The sequence below is a fragment of the Onychostruthus taczanowskii genome, unplaced genomic scaffold (assembly GCF_017590055.1).
Source record: "Onychostruthus taczanowskii isolate IOZ18803 unplaced genomic scaffold, ASM1759005v1 scaffold94, whole genome shotgun sequence".
NCBI lineage: Eukaryota > Metazoa > Chordata > Aves > Passeriformes > Passeridae > Onychostruthus > Onychostruthus taczanowskii.
The window spans coordinates 353,934-367,658 of NW_024507435.1; the positions used below are offsets into that span (position 1 = coordinate 353,934).

Genomic DNA, 13,725 nt, shown 5'->3' on the forward strand with positions numbered 1-13,725 from the left:
GAGAGGACTTAACCCATGGTGCTCTGCAGCACTACTGCCAATCTATATTAGATTGCCTCCCCCACTGGCCAGTTGACCCTGCCCACCCCACTGTTCCTCCCTCATCCCCCCTACAAGCTGCTGCCCTTTGCCTGCCCCGTGCCCTCAGGTCATTGGTCACTGACTCCCACTTGGGTCCTGCAGACCACATGGTCTGGTCTTTTGTCTCTGGTCCCTTTGGTGTGGTGGACACAATAAAACCCTTGCTGGAATATATCATGCAAAGACACTTCCTCTCTTTCCTCTGCTGAGCTATTTGTGGTGTGTGCATGGACTTGAAGTGGCTGTTTTCGTGGCCTTACTCTGAGCAGCTTATGAAGGAGATGCCTCAAAGGAAGTTGCAGCATTTCTACCACCCTGCCATGCTGCAACAGTTTCCCTCTGGTAAAATCTTAGACTTTGGCTCTCAGAAGCACACAGGAGTTCACAGGCTGCTATGGTGATTTTTGGAAGAGTGCTGGAGCTGCCTCTGCCTTAAAAGCTCAGCTACAGGTCAGAGCTAAAAGCTGCCACTGGCTTATGTGGCTGTTCTGGGTCTCAGTGAATGCCTCTGCTCTGATTTGCACTGATGTGTGCCTTGCCCAGGGCTTTCTCAGTCACCTCTGATATGCAAGGAGAGGTGCAGATGAACTCGCTCATTTGTGACCTTACAAAGCAGGGAGCCAGAAACCCAGTCAATCTGTATGTGAAGGACATGGGCAGCCTCCAATTTGTGCTTCTTGGAGATAGTAGCTCTGTTCAGCAGTCTTTGAAGTGAAGATTTTTGTCTGGGCACAAACTTGCTCCAGTTTCAGAAGAAGTACCTTTGCAAGGGGTCATTCAAGAGCTGAACCCATTCTGAGCAAAAGCTACCTGAAGAAATGTTTCTTATCATAGTATCCTAAAGGGAAAAATATGTCCTCACATTATAGACAATGCACTTGTCCAACAATAAGGTACTCATGTTTGTCTAGCACTGGGGGCTCTCATGCTTGTCTAACCATGAGGGACAGAATATTGCTGTCAAAAGTTGAATTTATTTTTTTTTTTAATGCCTACTTCTACAAAGATTTTAGCCGTTGCACTTATGTTTTTCTGGTCACAGGTTTTATACCTGCAGCAAGCTTTTCTATGCTTTCAATATTCACTGTCTGTCTCTTCTGATATTCACTGACAGAAGACTACAACAATACCAACATCAACACATCCTTTTAGCCTCAGGCTGAAGGGTGCCTTTAGCTAGGAAATGGCCTGAAGTGATGAGTGCCATAAGTTTTGAGGCTGAAATTGCTGGAGCAGCATAACATACATTGTTAAATTGACTAGCTTATTAGCATTGTTTAAAACTGATGTCCCATCTATATTTGCAAAAGTCCATGAATGGAAAATTATGGGAAAACCAGAGTGCCTTCAAAAATCAGCTGTAAATAATTAGGAAAAAAACAATAAAGAAGGTCATTTGATGCTGGCTCTTCTGTCTGAAGGGCTGTTAGAAGTACTTGCCTCACCTACTGCCAATATGCAGAGATTATTTTCATCCCAATACCTCTGTAAATTATCTGACAGCTTTGGCCTGAGCTTTGGCCTGCTTAATGTGCATCAAGTGAACTGATGCAGGAAATGCACACTGTGTGGTCTGCCACACATCCAGATAAGGACTGAAGAAAAATGAAGGGGTGGATGGATTTTTTCCCCAGAGACCAGAAGGCTCCAGAAGAATCACACACAGTGTCTAAATATTGGAAATAGGAGAAAACTTGGTGGGTCTTCCCATTTACAATTATTTTTGTCTGGGACAAACTGTCCCATGGGGATTAACTGGCAAAACACAAGCATTGTTTCTCTAAGAGGTGCATGGGCATTAACCCCAAGTTGACTGGTGCAGGAGATGTTGCTTCCTTCAGCTGTGTATGGAGTAGGACACAGAAGGGGTGAGGCTGTGCCTCTAAAGCCTGCTCATGCAGCTTGTATTTTATTATCTCTCTACCCCTGACATGCTGTAAGCTGAGAGGGCAGCCTGCTGCGTAATGACAGGATGACCAGTCACTGCTGAATAATCCCAAATGCTAATTCCTTTATTTTACCAAAATTGTTCCATTCTTAGCCCTTTTAGAAAGCTGCTGAGAAAGTGCATCCAGCTAAGGCACTTGTAGTCTTTTGCTGTCTCCTTTGCATTTCATGTCCTCAAGGGCTGAGTGGCCTCCCTGGTGTGCAGGTTGTGCTGCCACTCCGCCCCTACCAAACCTCTCTCTCTGCAGCCTCCCCATTCTACTGCTTCTGCTTTCAGGAAGAGCTGTTTGCTTGTACTTGTGCATGATTAAAAGTCTCATACTTGGAAATAGCAGGCTGAGGCTGTAGCTGAAACTGGGAATTAAATCTGCTTACAGGCAGCTCAAGAGGAGGAATGTTTCCATCTCTGCCTTTTGCCTGTGATTCACCATGCACTAGGAAAAGTGGAAAATAAAGGGGTTGAGACAGCCTGGAGAGTGGAGGACAGAACAGATGCTAACAGAAGCCTTTTCTGCACAGTGTACTGGGGAAGCAGAGCTAACCTTCAGAACATCTATTAACCAAAATGAAGCCAGTAATTACCACTCAGATGAAAATTGTGATTTCTTTCACTACAATTGCAGAGAAAATGATGTTGGGCTGGGAGGGACTGCGCTGTAATTTCATGCCAAATGTAGCTAGAAGAGGGGCAAGAAATAATTAGGTGATCATGAAGAAACTGAAAGTAGACTCTGGAGCAGGGAGGTCAAAGGGTTGAAGAAAGAAGAGCTCGGCTGCTTAAGCCTTTTCATTCACACTGGAGTCTCCATTAATGTATCCTTTAGAAAGCTGATGGCTTGGAGGGGAAGTTCCAGGCAGTCTCATAGTCGAGTGTGTGCTACAATTTAATGAGGATGGGCAAAGTGAAAAAGTTACATGGTAGAGACATTGATACATGCAGGGACAGGTTGCCCTCAACCTCACTAGAAACTTCCCAGGGAGCCTGCCTGCCTCTCGCTGGTCCCCATCTGGAGGGCATGTCACAGGCATTTTCCAGAAGAACACACTGCCTTTTCTCAATGCTTCAGTTCCTCCACCAAAGCGTGAAGGTGGTAAAACGTTACAAGAAAATGGATCTTAAAAATGTTCCTGAGGTGTCTAATCTTTCCAGTATGTGGTTTCTTAATAGTAACAGAGCAATTTTCTGCTCAATATTTCTACAAAAGCTGTGTGTGGCACTGATTCTCTGCTGTGAAGGATTGCAGCCTCTGGAGGTCTCAGTTCCAGAAAAGCTCCAAGCAACCAAAACAAGGGTTTAATGACATGAAACGTGTGTGGCAACGTTAGCCATGACAGCATTATCAGCTTTGCTGCTGCTGCTAAATCACAAGTGCATTTCCTATCCCAGAAAGCTTCAGGAAAACCCTTAAGGGTATTTCTTTTCTCCTAGCACCTGAGTAATGCCATGCCATGACTCATCTGCTTTTGTACTGTCAAAGCATGTTCAGTTCTGTGCAATGTGACTGAGCACCTGATGTTTGGATCTGCTCTATCAATTACCTGTTGGGTCAGTTGTCCTCTGGATGAAAATTTTGTGACATTTGCATGTGTGATGGAGTGTGTTTTAAAGAGAATTGTGCATCCATATAGCTAGTTTGGGTGAACTACCCCAACCTCTGCTTTCTTTTCCAGCTGGATTTTCAGTCAAACTTCCAGTACACTGCTAACAAAATGCAAGTGAGGAGAAGGGACTCAGCTACAGGAGCCCTCACTCTCATCTCCTTCTGTGAACTCCACTGTAAAACTTAAAATGTCACATTTCCTCCATGCACAATTAAAAAGTCTCAGCTGAAAAGGCCAGAACAGTTTGACTCTGCTGCCCACACACCAATAGCCTGACATCAGTGGAAGTCAATGGCAGTAAGCAATAGTCCTTGCGACTTGGACAGGAAACTCTGAGGACCCTCTCTACCTGGAATAACTAACAAACAGCAGCAGTGAGCCTCTCCATGTGCCTTGTGAATAATCAGTACCCCTCACCCCTGTGATTGATGGCTTTCTTTATAAATACGCAGTTCACCTTGCCAGTCTTCTGATCTTTTCCTCTTTAGCACTGCTTCCTCTACTTGTCCCTTGAGATTAGTCTTATTTTGAAGTACTGGGTACAATGTGCCTTTGCATTTCTAATATATGGGTGCCAGTCAATTGCCAGATGCCTTTACACCTTTCTTCCATTCCCCGTGACCATGTGTGTATGTGAAGAGCTCTCGACTGTCCATCTTTGCAGTGCTAATGCTTGGACTCTGCAATTGTGTTGCCAAGATGGGAACTTTCTTTGCAGATGAAAATTTTACTTCCCCTGGTACTGTCGACCATAATAGTTATTGCAGATTCAGCCAAAATTTCCAAACACGTATGATCTGACTTACTGATGTTGTAAGCCTGAACTAAGTGTCACAGACCATAAAATGTTTTATGAGCAAGGCAAAGAGCACAGCTCTTACCACATACCTGCATTATTGTGGCAGAATCTCTTTGATTCAGCACCAAAGCGGCTTCCTCGCTGCTGTAAGATGAAAACAGACGGCATTAAGAGACCAGTGAGTTTCAACTGCTGATTTCTCCTTTAAGTAGCGCTCTTAAATTTTTTTTGACTAGAAAGAAACTTTTCACAAAATCCATGGGTGGCTCACGCCTGGAATTTTATTCAATCCATTCAAAAAATAGACAGAACTATAAGGTGGCACATATTGTCAGAGAATACAAATGTCACATCTTTCTTTATACACTTTAATTTAAATCCACAGATTAAGACAGTAAAATAATTGCCCTGGGTGAGAAAATAATTAAGGGTATTCCATTAAAGGACAAGTCTTTAGGTAAACATTTACACAGATGTATCTGGTTAAGCATAACTTTTTCTATTCTCTATAAAAATATAAACAGCATTTCAAAATGTCTTTAGATACGTATGTTGAGATCATCTAACATCGATGTACTGACAGAATACAGGGCCTGGGCATGTCAAACCACATTTATTCATTCTCACCCAGACAAAACAAAACTATTTTGTATTAGCCTCAACATAATAATCTAATGAAAGAAACAATATCAAAGAAAAGACACACAAGTAGGATGTTCCTCCTCCCACAGGAATTCCTTATCTTTATTTTGTTTGTAGTTTTTGCTAACACAGCAATGACTAAGACAGAAGTGGCACTTTAGCACAGGTTAGTTGTAACTCAGGATCAAGCATAACTTGCCTTTCCCAGGAAGTTACATTGCTGGGAAAGTGACAGGATCAAATTAAGGGCTCTCCCTGACATGTATGTTTCACCTGTGCAGTATTACTTTGATACAGACTGTAGCATGTGACAGGAGGACAAGTGCAAATTACAAGGGCAGAATTTTGGCTTCCCAGACAGCAGAACCAGGTGGGGAATGTAAGACTGAACAGTATTTTAAAGGCAAAAGACCATAAAAATTAAACAAATTAATGAAATTGAAAAAATAGAAAATTCATCTAAACTTTAAATAGTGGGATGTAGAGTGCTCCTGGTACAGCTTTAATAAGTGCACCTTAGGTTTCCCAGGGATGCAATCTGATAAGCTAAACACCTAATAATTGTTGCAAGAACTTACTGTACCCATACAGATTAAAAGGTTCAAATGTACTGAATATATTAGTCACAGGTCTAATCACATAATTTTCTTTTCCCCAATCCTAAATTCTTACCAGAGCAGCTCCCCCATTAGCTGCATGTTTATATAGCAGAGCACTCGATGTTTTACTTGACTAGCACAGATGCCAACAAGGGCTGATATTTTCCACTTAAAGTGATCTACAACAGAAACAAAACCTAAGGGAAGGGTCAGGTTTCAGATAAAGGCTGGACATTTTGAACTCTGGACAAAGTGACAGGTATCTTTGATTCTCCTGGTGCTGGCGCTTTTGTGACTGGGTTTGCATGGGCTTTTATATCAGCTATTCTCTCTTTAAATCTTTGCTGGAGGTACTTCTCTTCTTTGGAGTAACTTTTAGCAAAAGCAGACATCAGCAGACATGCTGCCACAGTGGACCCTCCAACACAGAACAAGATTGCCCCTGCCAGCTTGCATATATCGAGGGACCCATTGAACTGAACGGCACGGGTATCCACAACAACAAAATCATCCTTCCCAAGGGCTTCGATTTTCGGTGGCACAAGGAAACCCACTACGAGAACAGCTACACCTATCAGCATAAAAGCCGTCCCGGAGATGAGTCCGACCTGGAAAACAAACAAACAAAACCCCAATTATTTCCAGTTTTTCCATTTCCCTTTCCAGTTTTCAGTTGGGAAGTGTTCCTAGGAGGCATTTATCTTTCACTGTGTCTTGCAGATACAGACACAGTTCTCTCTCTTATGAGAAAGTGGGTATTTTTCTTTTAGGATATATGAGGCCCTAGTAGAACTAGAATATATGGAAAAATGCTCTTTTTACAACTCATATAATTGAGTACTGACATTTCTGGAAACAATGGAGTATGCATTACTATCTTTAAACAGCATTTCATGTTGAAAGACCACATCATATAGAGGATCAGAGTTTAACCCCAATGCTGTGTAAAAGATTATTTCTTTAGCTTTAGCTGGTGGTTAGCACCAACAGTTCAGCCCCTGCTGGTAGTCTGACATATCCACCACTTGCTTTTACTTCATGAAAAGTCATTCCATTGCAGGGATTGGAAGGAAGTTGCTATTGCCATATGAACAGATCACAGAGTGTTTATAGCACATTTCAAGTGTAAGTACAAAATTTGGTACACCCAGAATGTTCCTGGGGGTAGGGATCATTGAGGGATAGGGACTGCATGGCCTCACAGGCCCCACCCAACTTTTGCTCTTCTCCAACTCTGTCAAATTCCCTGACCTTAGTGGAAATCTTTTGGTTTTCCTGATCCCTATGTCACACTCTGCTCTTAACCTACCAGTCCTGTTCCCAACAATCTGGAAGAACTTCTATAGGTGCAAAGCAGAGATAAACTACACTTTCAAGATGTACATGCAGTTCCCAGACAAGACTTTGGTGTTTCAGTGACACTGGGACAGAGAAACTAGGCGATCCAAAGATCCCAGGGAGCTGACATATTTTGTCAACATATTTGACATATTTTGGTAAGAGTGCTCTGCTTTCTGACATAGTTATTTGGCCATCTCAGGCAAAAGTGAGCAACAAAAAAGACCTTTCCGGATGAATACTTAATATGAGTAGTTACACAGGGGAAGTCCTGAAATGGGAGTGTCTCTCTCCAGTAAAAAGCAACAGGCAGTACCTTCCAGAATACAGAGCTCCACCTGCTCGGCGATCTCTGGATCTGAAAATCATCCTCATACTCCCAAATTGAAGCTGTGCAGTCCTCATAAAACTGATGCAGGTAGGACCGAACTCCGTAGCGTTGGTACCCTCCCTCGGTGCTGCCCTGCGTGTGCTTGGACCCGCAGATGTCAGCATAGGAGCTCATCCTTCCTACCTGCAACGAGAGGTTTCACGCAAAGCAGATCATTATCTGTGTAGTGGGAAGACCAAAGATGGCTGCAAACTCTCCAGATGTGATGAAAAAAAAAAAATGGTCCAGGAGAAACCTTTCTTTCATTTTGTTTCTGACCAAAGAAATGAGCTGGGTACAGCTGCATGCAGTGAGTCAGCCTGACTGAACCCAAGGAACTCAATGACTTGGCACAGCACAGCCCAAAGGTGCTGCAGGGAACATTCACTCCTGTACACAGGGTGCTCACTCCCCATCTTTCACACTAATGTGCTACTGGGTTTCCATGGAGACTGAAAAAAGCAGGATATGCCAGGTAACAAAATCCAGCATCCCTCAAGGGCTTATGTTGCCTCTTTTCCAGACTGTCTCTGTCAGTCTCTAGAATTTGCCACCCTATGAACTTTCCAAACTGCTGCATAAGAGGGGATTTTTAAATCGTTTTTTCTGAGCTTTTGAAGTGCAGGACTATGTGGTTGTGTTCGAGGGTCTCCAGGACAAGGGAAGAGATGAGAATCTTGACTCCATGTTTCAGAAGGCTGATTTATTATATTATTATACTACATGAAAAATGCTATACTAAAAAATAGAAGAATGATACAGACAGAAAGGTAGAAAGGAACGGAATGAATAACAAAAACCCGTGACTCTCAGAGAGTTGGACACAGCTGGACCATGATTGGCCCTTAATTAGAAACAACCAACATGGACCAATCAAAGATGCAGCTGTTGCATTCCACAGCAGCAGATAATTATTGTTTTTCTTTTCCACTGAGAAGCTTCTCAGGAGGAAAAAAAAAACCTGGCAAAGGGATTTTCATAAAATATCATGGTGACAGGACTAAGCATTGATATACCATTCACAGCCATGGAAAGCAAGCAAAATAAGTCCTAGACAGATTAAAAGAGTATATAACTTGTATTTATATAGGAATAGTTAAAAAAAAACCAATTAAAAATGTCTTAAAAGCATCAATATGCTCAGTGAGACTGAAATGGAAACACTAAGCTTACAGCCAAGTACTGCTCTCTTGAAGAAGTTGATGCCCAAGCTCCTGCTGACTTTAATAAAATCAGAATTTTGCCTGCTATGAAAACTACCAGTAAAGTTTCTTACTCTTTCCATTTCATGTAAGTTCTCCTAACACACAAACCCCATATTTAACAATGCAAGTCCAAGGCCTGAATTTGCTTGCGTGAGTGTGACGCTACTATATTCACTGAAATAACACTAGCCCCTAAAAACAACTTGAGCAATAGCTAACATCACTTAGGCTCATTGGCTTCAAAAAAAGAAGTTCAAAAAGCCTTGGTCCAAAGGGAACTGTTAATCAGAACTAGCACCTGAAAGTCATGGCTCAATTTATATCAGCTTCAAGCAGTATGTCAGATTTCTGCAGCAATTTCACTTAGAGGGAGGGAGGTTTGATGTGCTCATGGTAGCTGGGACCTCCAAGTTTTGCAGCCCTACAGACCTTTGCCTTTGGGAATGAGTGATCCTGCTCAGTATGAAATACCTGAGTATGCAACAATTCAAATTAAGGAGAATCCAGAAAATATTGGTGGGGAATAGCAACAGTCTGACTGAGTCTTTTGGCTGGCTCTGCTAGAAATCAGTGCTGGCATAAACACTGAACTTCCAGCCTCTGGGAATCTGTTTGTGTTCTTGGCTCAGGAATAGAGAGGGATTTGATTTTTCTTCTTTACAGAAACCCATTATCGTGGGACTTTATTTGTTTTGTATATCTTAATATGCATTTAGTTTGGCATTTCATGATCTCAGCACCTTACAGTTGCAACTATCTCTCATACAACCCAGTGATGAGGTTTCAAGGCTCTCACAGAAGTCAAGACCCAGTGGAGGAGGCAGCCCACGTGTTGCTGGGAGACCTGCCAAGGGCGGGAGGGAACACTGCCGGTTGACAGGGCTAGCGCCAAGCTCGGCTACTGTCAGGAGCTCTTTTTGAACTCCTAACTGCCTCTGTACTCCCTGCAAGTTTCCCTTTTCCACCTCAGCCACTGTAAAGCTTCAGGAAATTAAAGAAGTGCTCTCCAAGTCTGTGGATGGGCTTGCTCTCTGCTGATAGTACAGCACCAGTGTCTGTCAGAGTGTGTTCAAGGTGCTGGCCTTTCAAGGAATGTTGGAAAAACAGGCACGGTGGAGAGAGACCTTGAGACAGCAGGGAACTACTGGGCAGCACCAGCTGCTCACCAGGTGAACTTGGAGAGCCTGGCCCTGGGCCCACCCTGTGTCAGGTTGTACATAGCTAACACTGATGTTTCCAACTACAATCAATGTACTGAAAAACATTTGTTTGTGTCATGTTTTAAGCCCAGTGAAGCACCTTGCAGCCACTTACTCATATCTACCCTCTACCCTTCCACCATGGTAGAATAGGAAGAAGAATCAAAAGTGAAGCTTGTAGGCTGAGATAAGAACAGTTTAATGATTGAAACAAAGTAAAATATAATACTACTAATACTAAATTTAAAAAAGAGACATAAAACTCAAGAAAAAGAAGTGATGCACAATACAGTTGCTCACCACCTCAATCAATGCCAAACCTTATCCCCAAACTGCCATCATCCCCTTCCTGGTAACTCCCACAGTTTCTCTACTGGGCATGATGGTCTATGGTGTGGAATACCCCTTTAGCTAGCTCACATCAGCTGTCCTGGGCTGTTCTTCCTCCCACCTTTTTGTGCAGCTCCTCGCTGGCAGAGCATGAGAAACTGAGAATATCCTTCATTTAGAGCAAGCATGAAGAAACAACCAGCATGTTATCAACACTGTTCTCATACTGAATCCCAAACACAGCACTATAATGGCTACTGAGAAAAAAGTGAACTCTATCCCAGCTGAAACCAGGACAGTTTGTTGTGTTTTTTTGTATCATGCTATGAAGTTTTTGAACACTATCATTTTCTGAGGTACAAAAACAATATAAAATTGTGATATGTATATCATCTGGACTATTGTGGGGAAAAGCTGCAAGTTATTTTACTTTTTGAGGCTCTTTTTGTTTCCCTCAGGAAAACTGTTAATTCCCTACCCAAAGAGAGAGAACAAGAAGTCATTTTTCCTCACTGCCACCATTTTTTCAACAGCTAGCTGCCATCTTTAATAGCACAAGCACTGAGAAGTTCTCATAAAACCAGAGTTCTGCCCACCTCATAAACATACCCCAAGGGGAAAGAAGAAGAGGAAAAAATTGTGCAGTTTACCACAGCTGCTTCAGCTCTCTCATGCAGGGTCACACTGCCTATACCTCAATGTTAAGAACACTTTATATCCAACCCCCTCAACCCATCTTTTGGTTAAGCAAAGATTCCATCTCGCACATCAGAAATAGAATAAAGAGGTGAACTAAAGTTCTGCAGAAACTCATTCTCTTGGGTCCTTACTTAGATCTTGATTCTCACATCAACCCTACCTTCTTAATAAATTATGCTTAACTTCTGGCTAGTTTAAATCATTGAGGTAATCAAGTTAGCATCATATAATGAGCAGAATGGTAGGTATTTTCCCCAGGTGTAAGCTCCTCCATAAGGTCAACTCAGGGAAGAACCGAATTAACATGACTGGATAATGTGTCCTGCCAAAGCTTGCTTGTATTACTCCAGCTGCCACCAGCAGCACTCAGAAAGGAGGTGAAGCACTTTGCTGAGTCCGAACCAGCAACTTTAGTTATTGTGATAAATTTAAGAAAACCAAATGTGACATGACAGAGACCTGTATAAACATGATCTTGCATTCTGTGCATTGCCTATAGGTTTAGTCAAGAGAGAAAAAGGAGGATGCAGTGTTTCTAACAGCTTGATGAAGAACAGCCTGTAAGGACCACACAGCTTACATGACACTTAGATTCTTTTTCTTTAGCAATGTAAAAGGCTAATAGGTGGTTTTGGTCAGGTATATGAGCAAAATGATAAATAGGAGCTGGAAGGTGAAACAGAAAACAAAAGAATGATCTTATGCTTGAAAGAGCTGTGATACCATCAAGTAGTATGACCTTTAAAAATGGAAGGAAAAAAAAGAAAAAGGACTGTAGGAATCTAATTCTTTTTAAGCACTGCATAGTATTAATTCTGCTGACCATTTTCTTCATGGTCAGACTCTTTCACTTATAAATAATCTCCTAGCTTTTGAAAAATCTTGCCCCTTAAGAGAAGGCAGCTCCCCAGCCCAATATGAAGCAGCCTGGTAATGTGGGCTAAGATGGTCTCTTTTCTCAGCTGCAATGTAGTGTTCTGTAGTTATTGCTACCTACAGTTAGGGCACAGGAACTGAACAGTCAGAGAGAAAACAGTTCTGCACAAGTAAGAAGGAACTGTGTGTCACAGTACCAATTTATATTGGATGAATAAATACTGCAGTAGCTATGATCTCTTGAGTGTTGATGTGTATTTGCATGTCTTGCCTTCAGGGCTGAGAAACTAAACACTGAAATGTTGAGAAACTTTGGCTAAAAAAGAGAGTCGCTGTTACCGAAATCTGTGTTATCCACAATATGAAAACATACATCCAGGCTGAAAGAAGCAGCTTAATCATTAAGTTTTTTCAGTGCCTAAACCCAAGGTGCTCAGGAAAATGTGGGATGTACGATCACAGCTTCAGAGAACACCACTGCATAGTGGCAATCCATCCCCTAGCAACTTTTGTTTCCATGGCAAAAGCTGTCCTGTTTACTTTGAGCTTTACTATCCTCTGCTGATCTGGGGAGATGCGATTGGATTGGTGAACAGACAGATTAAAAGATGAGCAAGCTCCATGAAAAATTACCCAAAAAATTTTCCAAATACTTTGCTTTATGGTACCAGGATCGAACACATTAAAAAAATTAAAATGTAAGGAACTGTCATTTAAAAAGCAGCACAAAAGGAAATATAGATGTGTCATTGCTCTGTGACACCACACTGCCACCGAATGTAAGCCACGAATGATGATGGTTGGCACAGGTGAAGTCGCAGTCCCCATTCTTCAGATATACGTACTTCGACCCTTCTGTTCAAAGAGCCATGTTTCCAGTCCTTACCTACAGAGAGCGTTCCTTGTGGAGGGGGAACACTGGCATATACAGCCTGCCTTTGACAGCAGTCTCCGCGGTGGCCTTTCCGATCCCTCCTGAGCTGCCGGCGCTTCCCGGGTCGGCAGCGGGGCCGAGCCGCGCTCCGCCCGTCCCGGCGCCCTGCCCTCGCCCGGGGCTGCGGCGCTGCCGGGGCACCTGCAGCCACTTCCCTGAGGACAGCCGGGATGCCCAGCCTTCCCTGCACGGGGGATGCGAGCAGCACGTTCTCCCGTGTTCCTGGGGGGCGGCCCCGCCCGCTTCGCCGCCGCCAGGGGCCGGAGCGGGATGCTCTCCATCTCCCGTTTCCCGGCCGAAGCGGAAGAACTCCGCAGCGTTCGGACGCGGACGAGATCTCGGCCCCCGCGACCCTCTCGGACCGGCAGTGCCCCGGTGGCCTCGGAAATCCCGGTCCGGCCACCCCCTCCCCGACGCCCGGCACTGGCGGCGGGGCAGCGCGGCACCGGCCTGACGGGGGGAGCCGCGTCCTCCCCGAGCCGCGAGGCGAAGCTCGGGGCGGCCGCTGCCTTCCGCGGGTCGCTCCGCGCCGTCCCCCCGCCGTGAGCCCGCCGGCGTCCACGGAAGCCCCCGCCGAAGTGCCGAGCCCAAGTTTGCCGAGGGGCCGGAGCGGCGGCCCCGCGGTTACCTGTCCCTCCCGGCGCTGCCCTCGGCCGGCGAGCCCCCGCGCTGGCGGCGCTAGCTGCGGCTGTCCCGGCCCGGCCCCATCTCCGCTCTGCGCCGCGCCGGCCCCAGACACCACGTATTATGTACGGCCCGGAGCGCCGCTCGCTCCCGCGCCGTGCCTGCGCACTGAGGAGCCGCCGCCGCCGGGCGCGGAGCGGCGCCGGGCCAGGGCGGCCGCCCGGGGGAAGCCGGCGCTCCGCAGCTGCCGGCGCTCGGGGTCCCGCCGGCCGCGCCGGGCAGGCCCGCAGGCGCACGCCAAGGTCACGGCGGTGACCTCCGTGGGTGTAGGCGCGGAGGCCTCTGATCGCGCCCCCCACACCTCCTCCCCCTTGTAGTGAGCGTGGAAAACCGCAGGGACCCGGTGCTATGCTGTCTGCCCGGCCGAGTGGATAGACGTGACAGAAAGTGTCCTACGAAGGACAAGGACTGAGATCTGGG

General features: G+C 45.0%; 1 protein-coding gene across 1 annotated transcript; it reads right to left on the minus strand.

The window, feature by feature from the left end:
* Positions 1–4,684: 4,684 nt before the first annotated feature.
* NRSN1 (neurensin 1) lies at positions 4,685–13,418 on the minus strand. Its single transcript, XM_041426738.1, has 3 exons — positions 13,250–13,418; positions 7,325–7,522; positions 4,685–6,278 (listed from the first exon to the last, which is right to left on the minus strand). The coding sequence occupies exons 2-3, from the start codon at positions 7,511–7,513 to the stop codon at positions 5,880–5,882; spliced, it is 588 nt and encodes a 195-aa protein (XP_041282672.1). The 5' UTR covers positions 7,514–7,522; positions 13,250–13,418; the 3' UTR covers positions 4,685–5,879.
* Between the last annotated feature and the right edge of the window lie 307 nt (positions 13,419–13,725).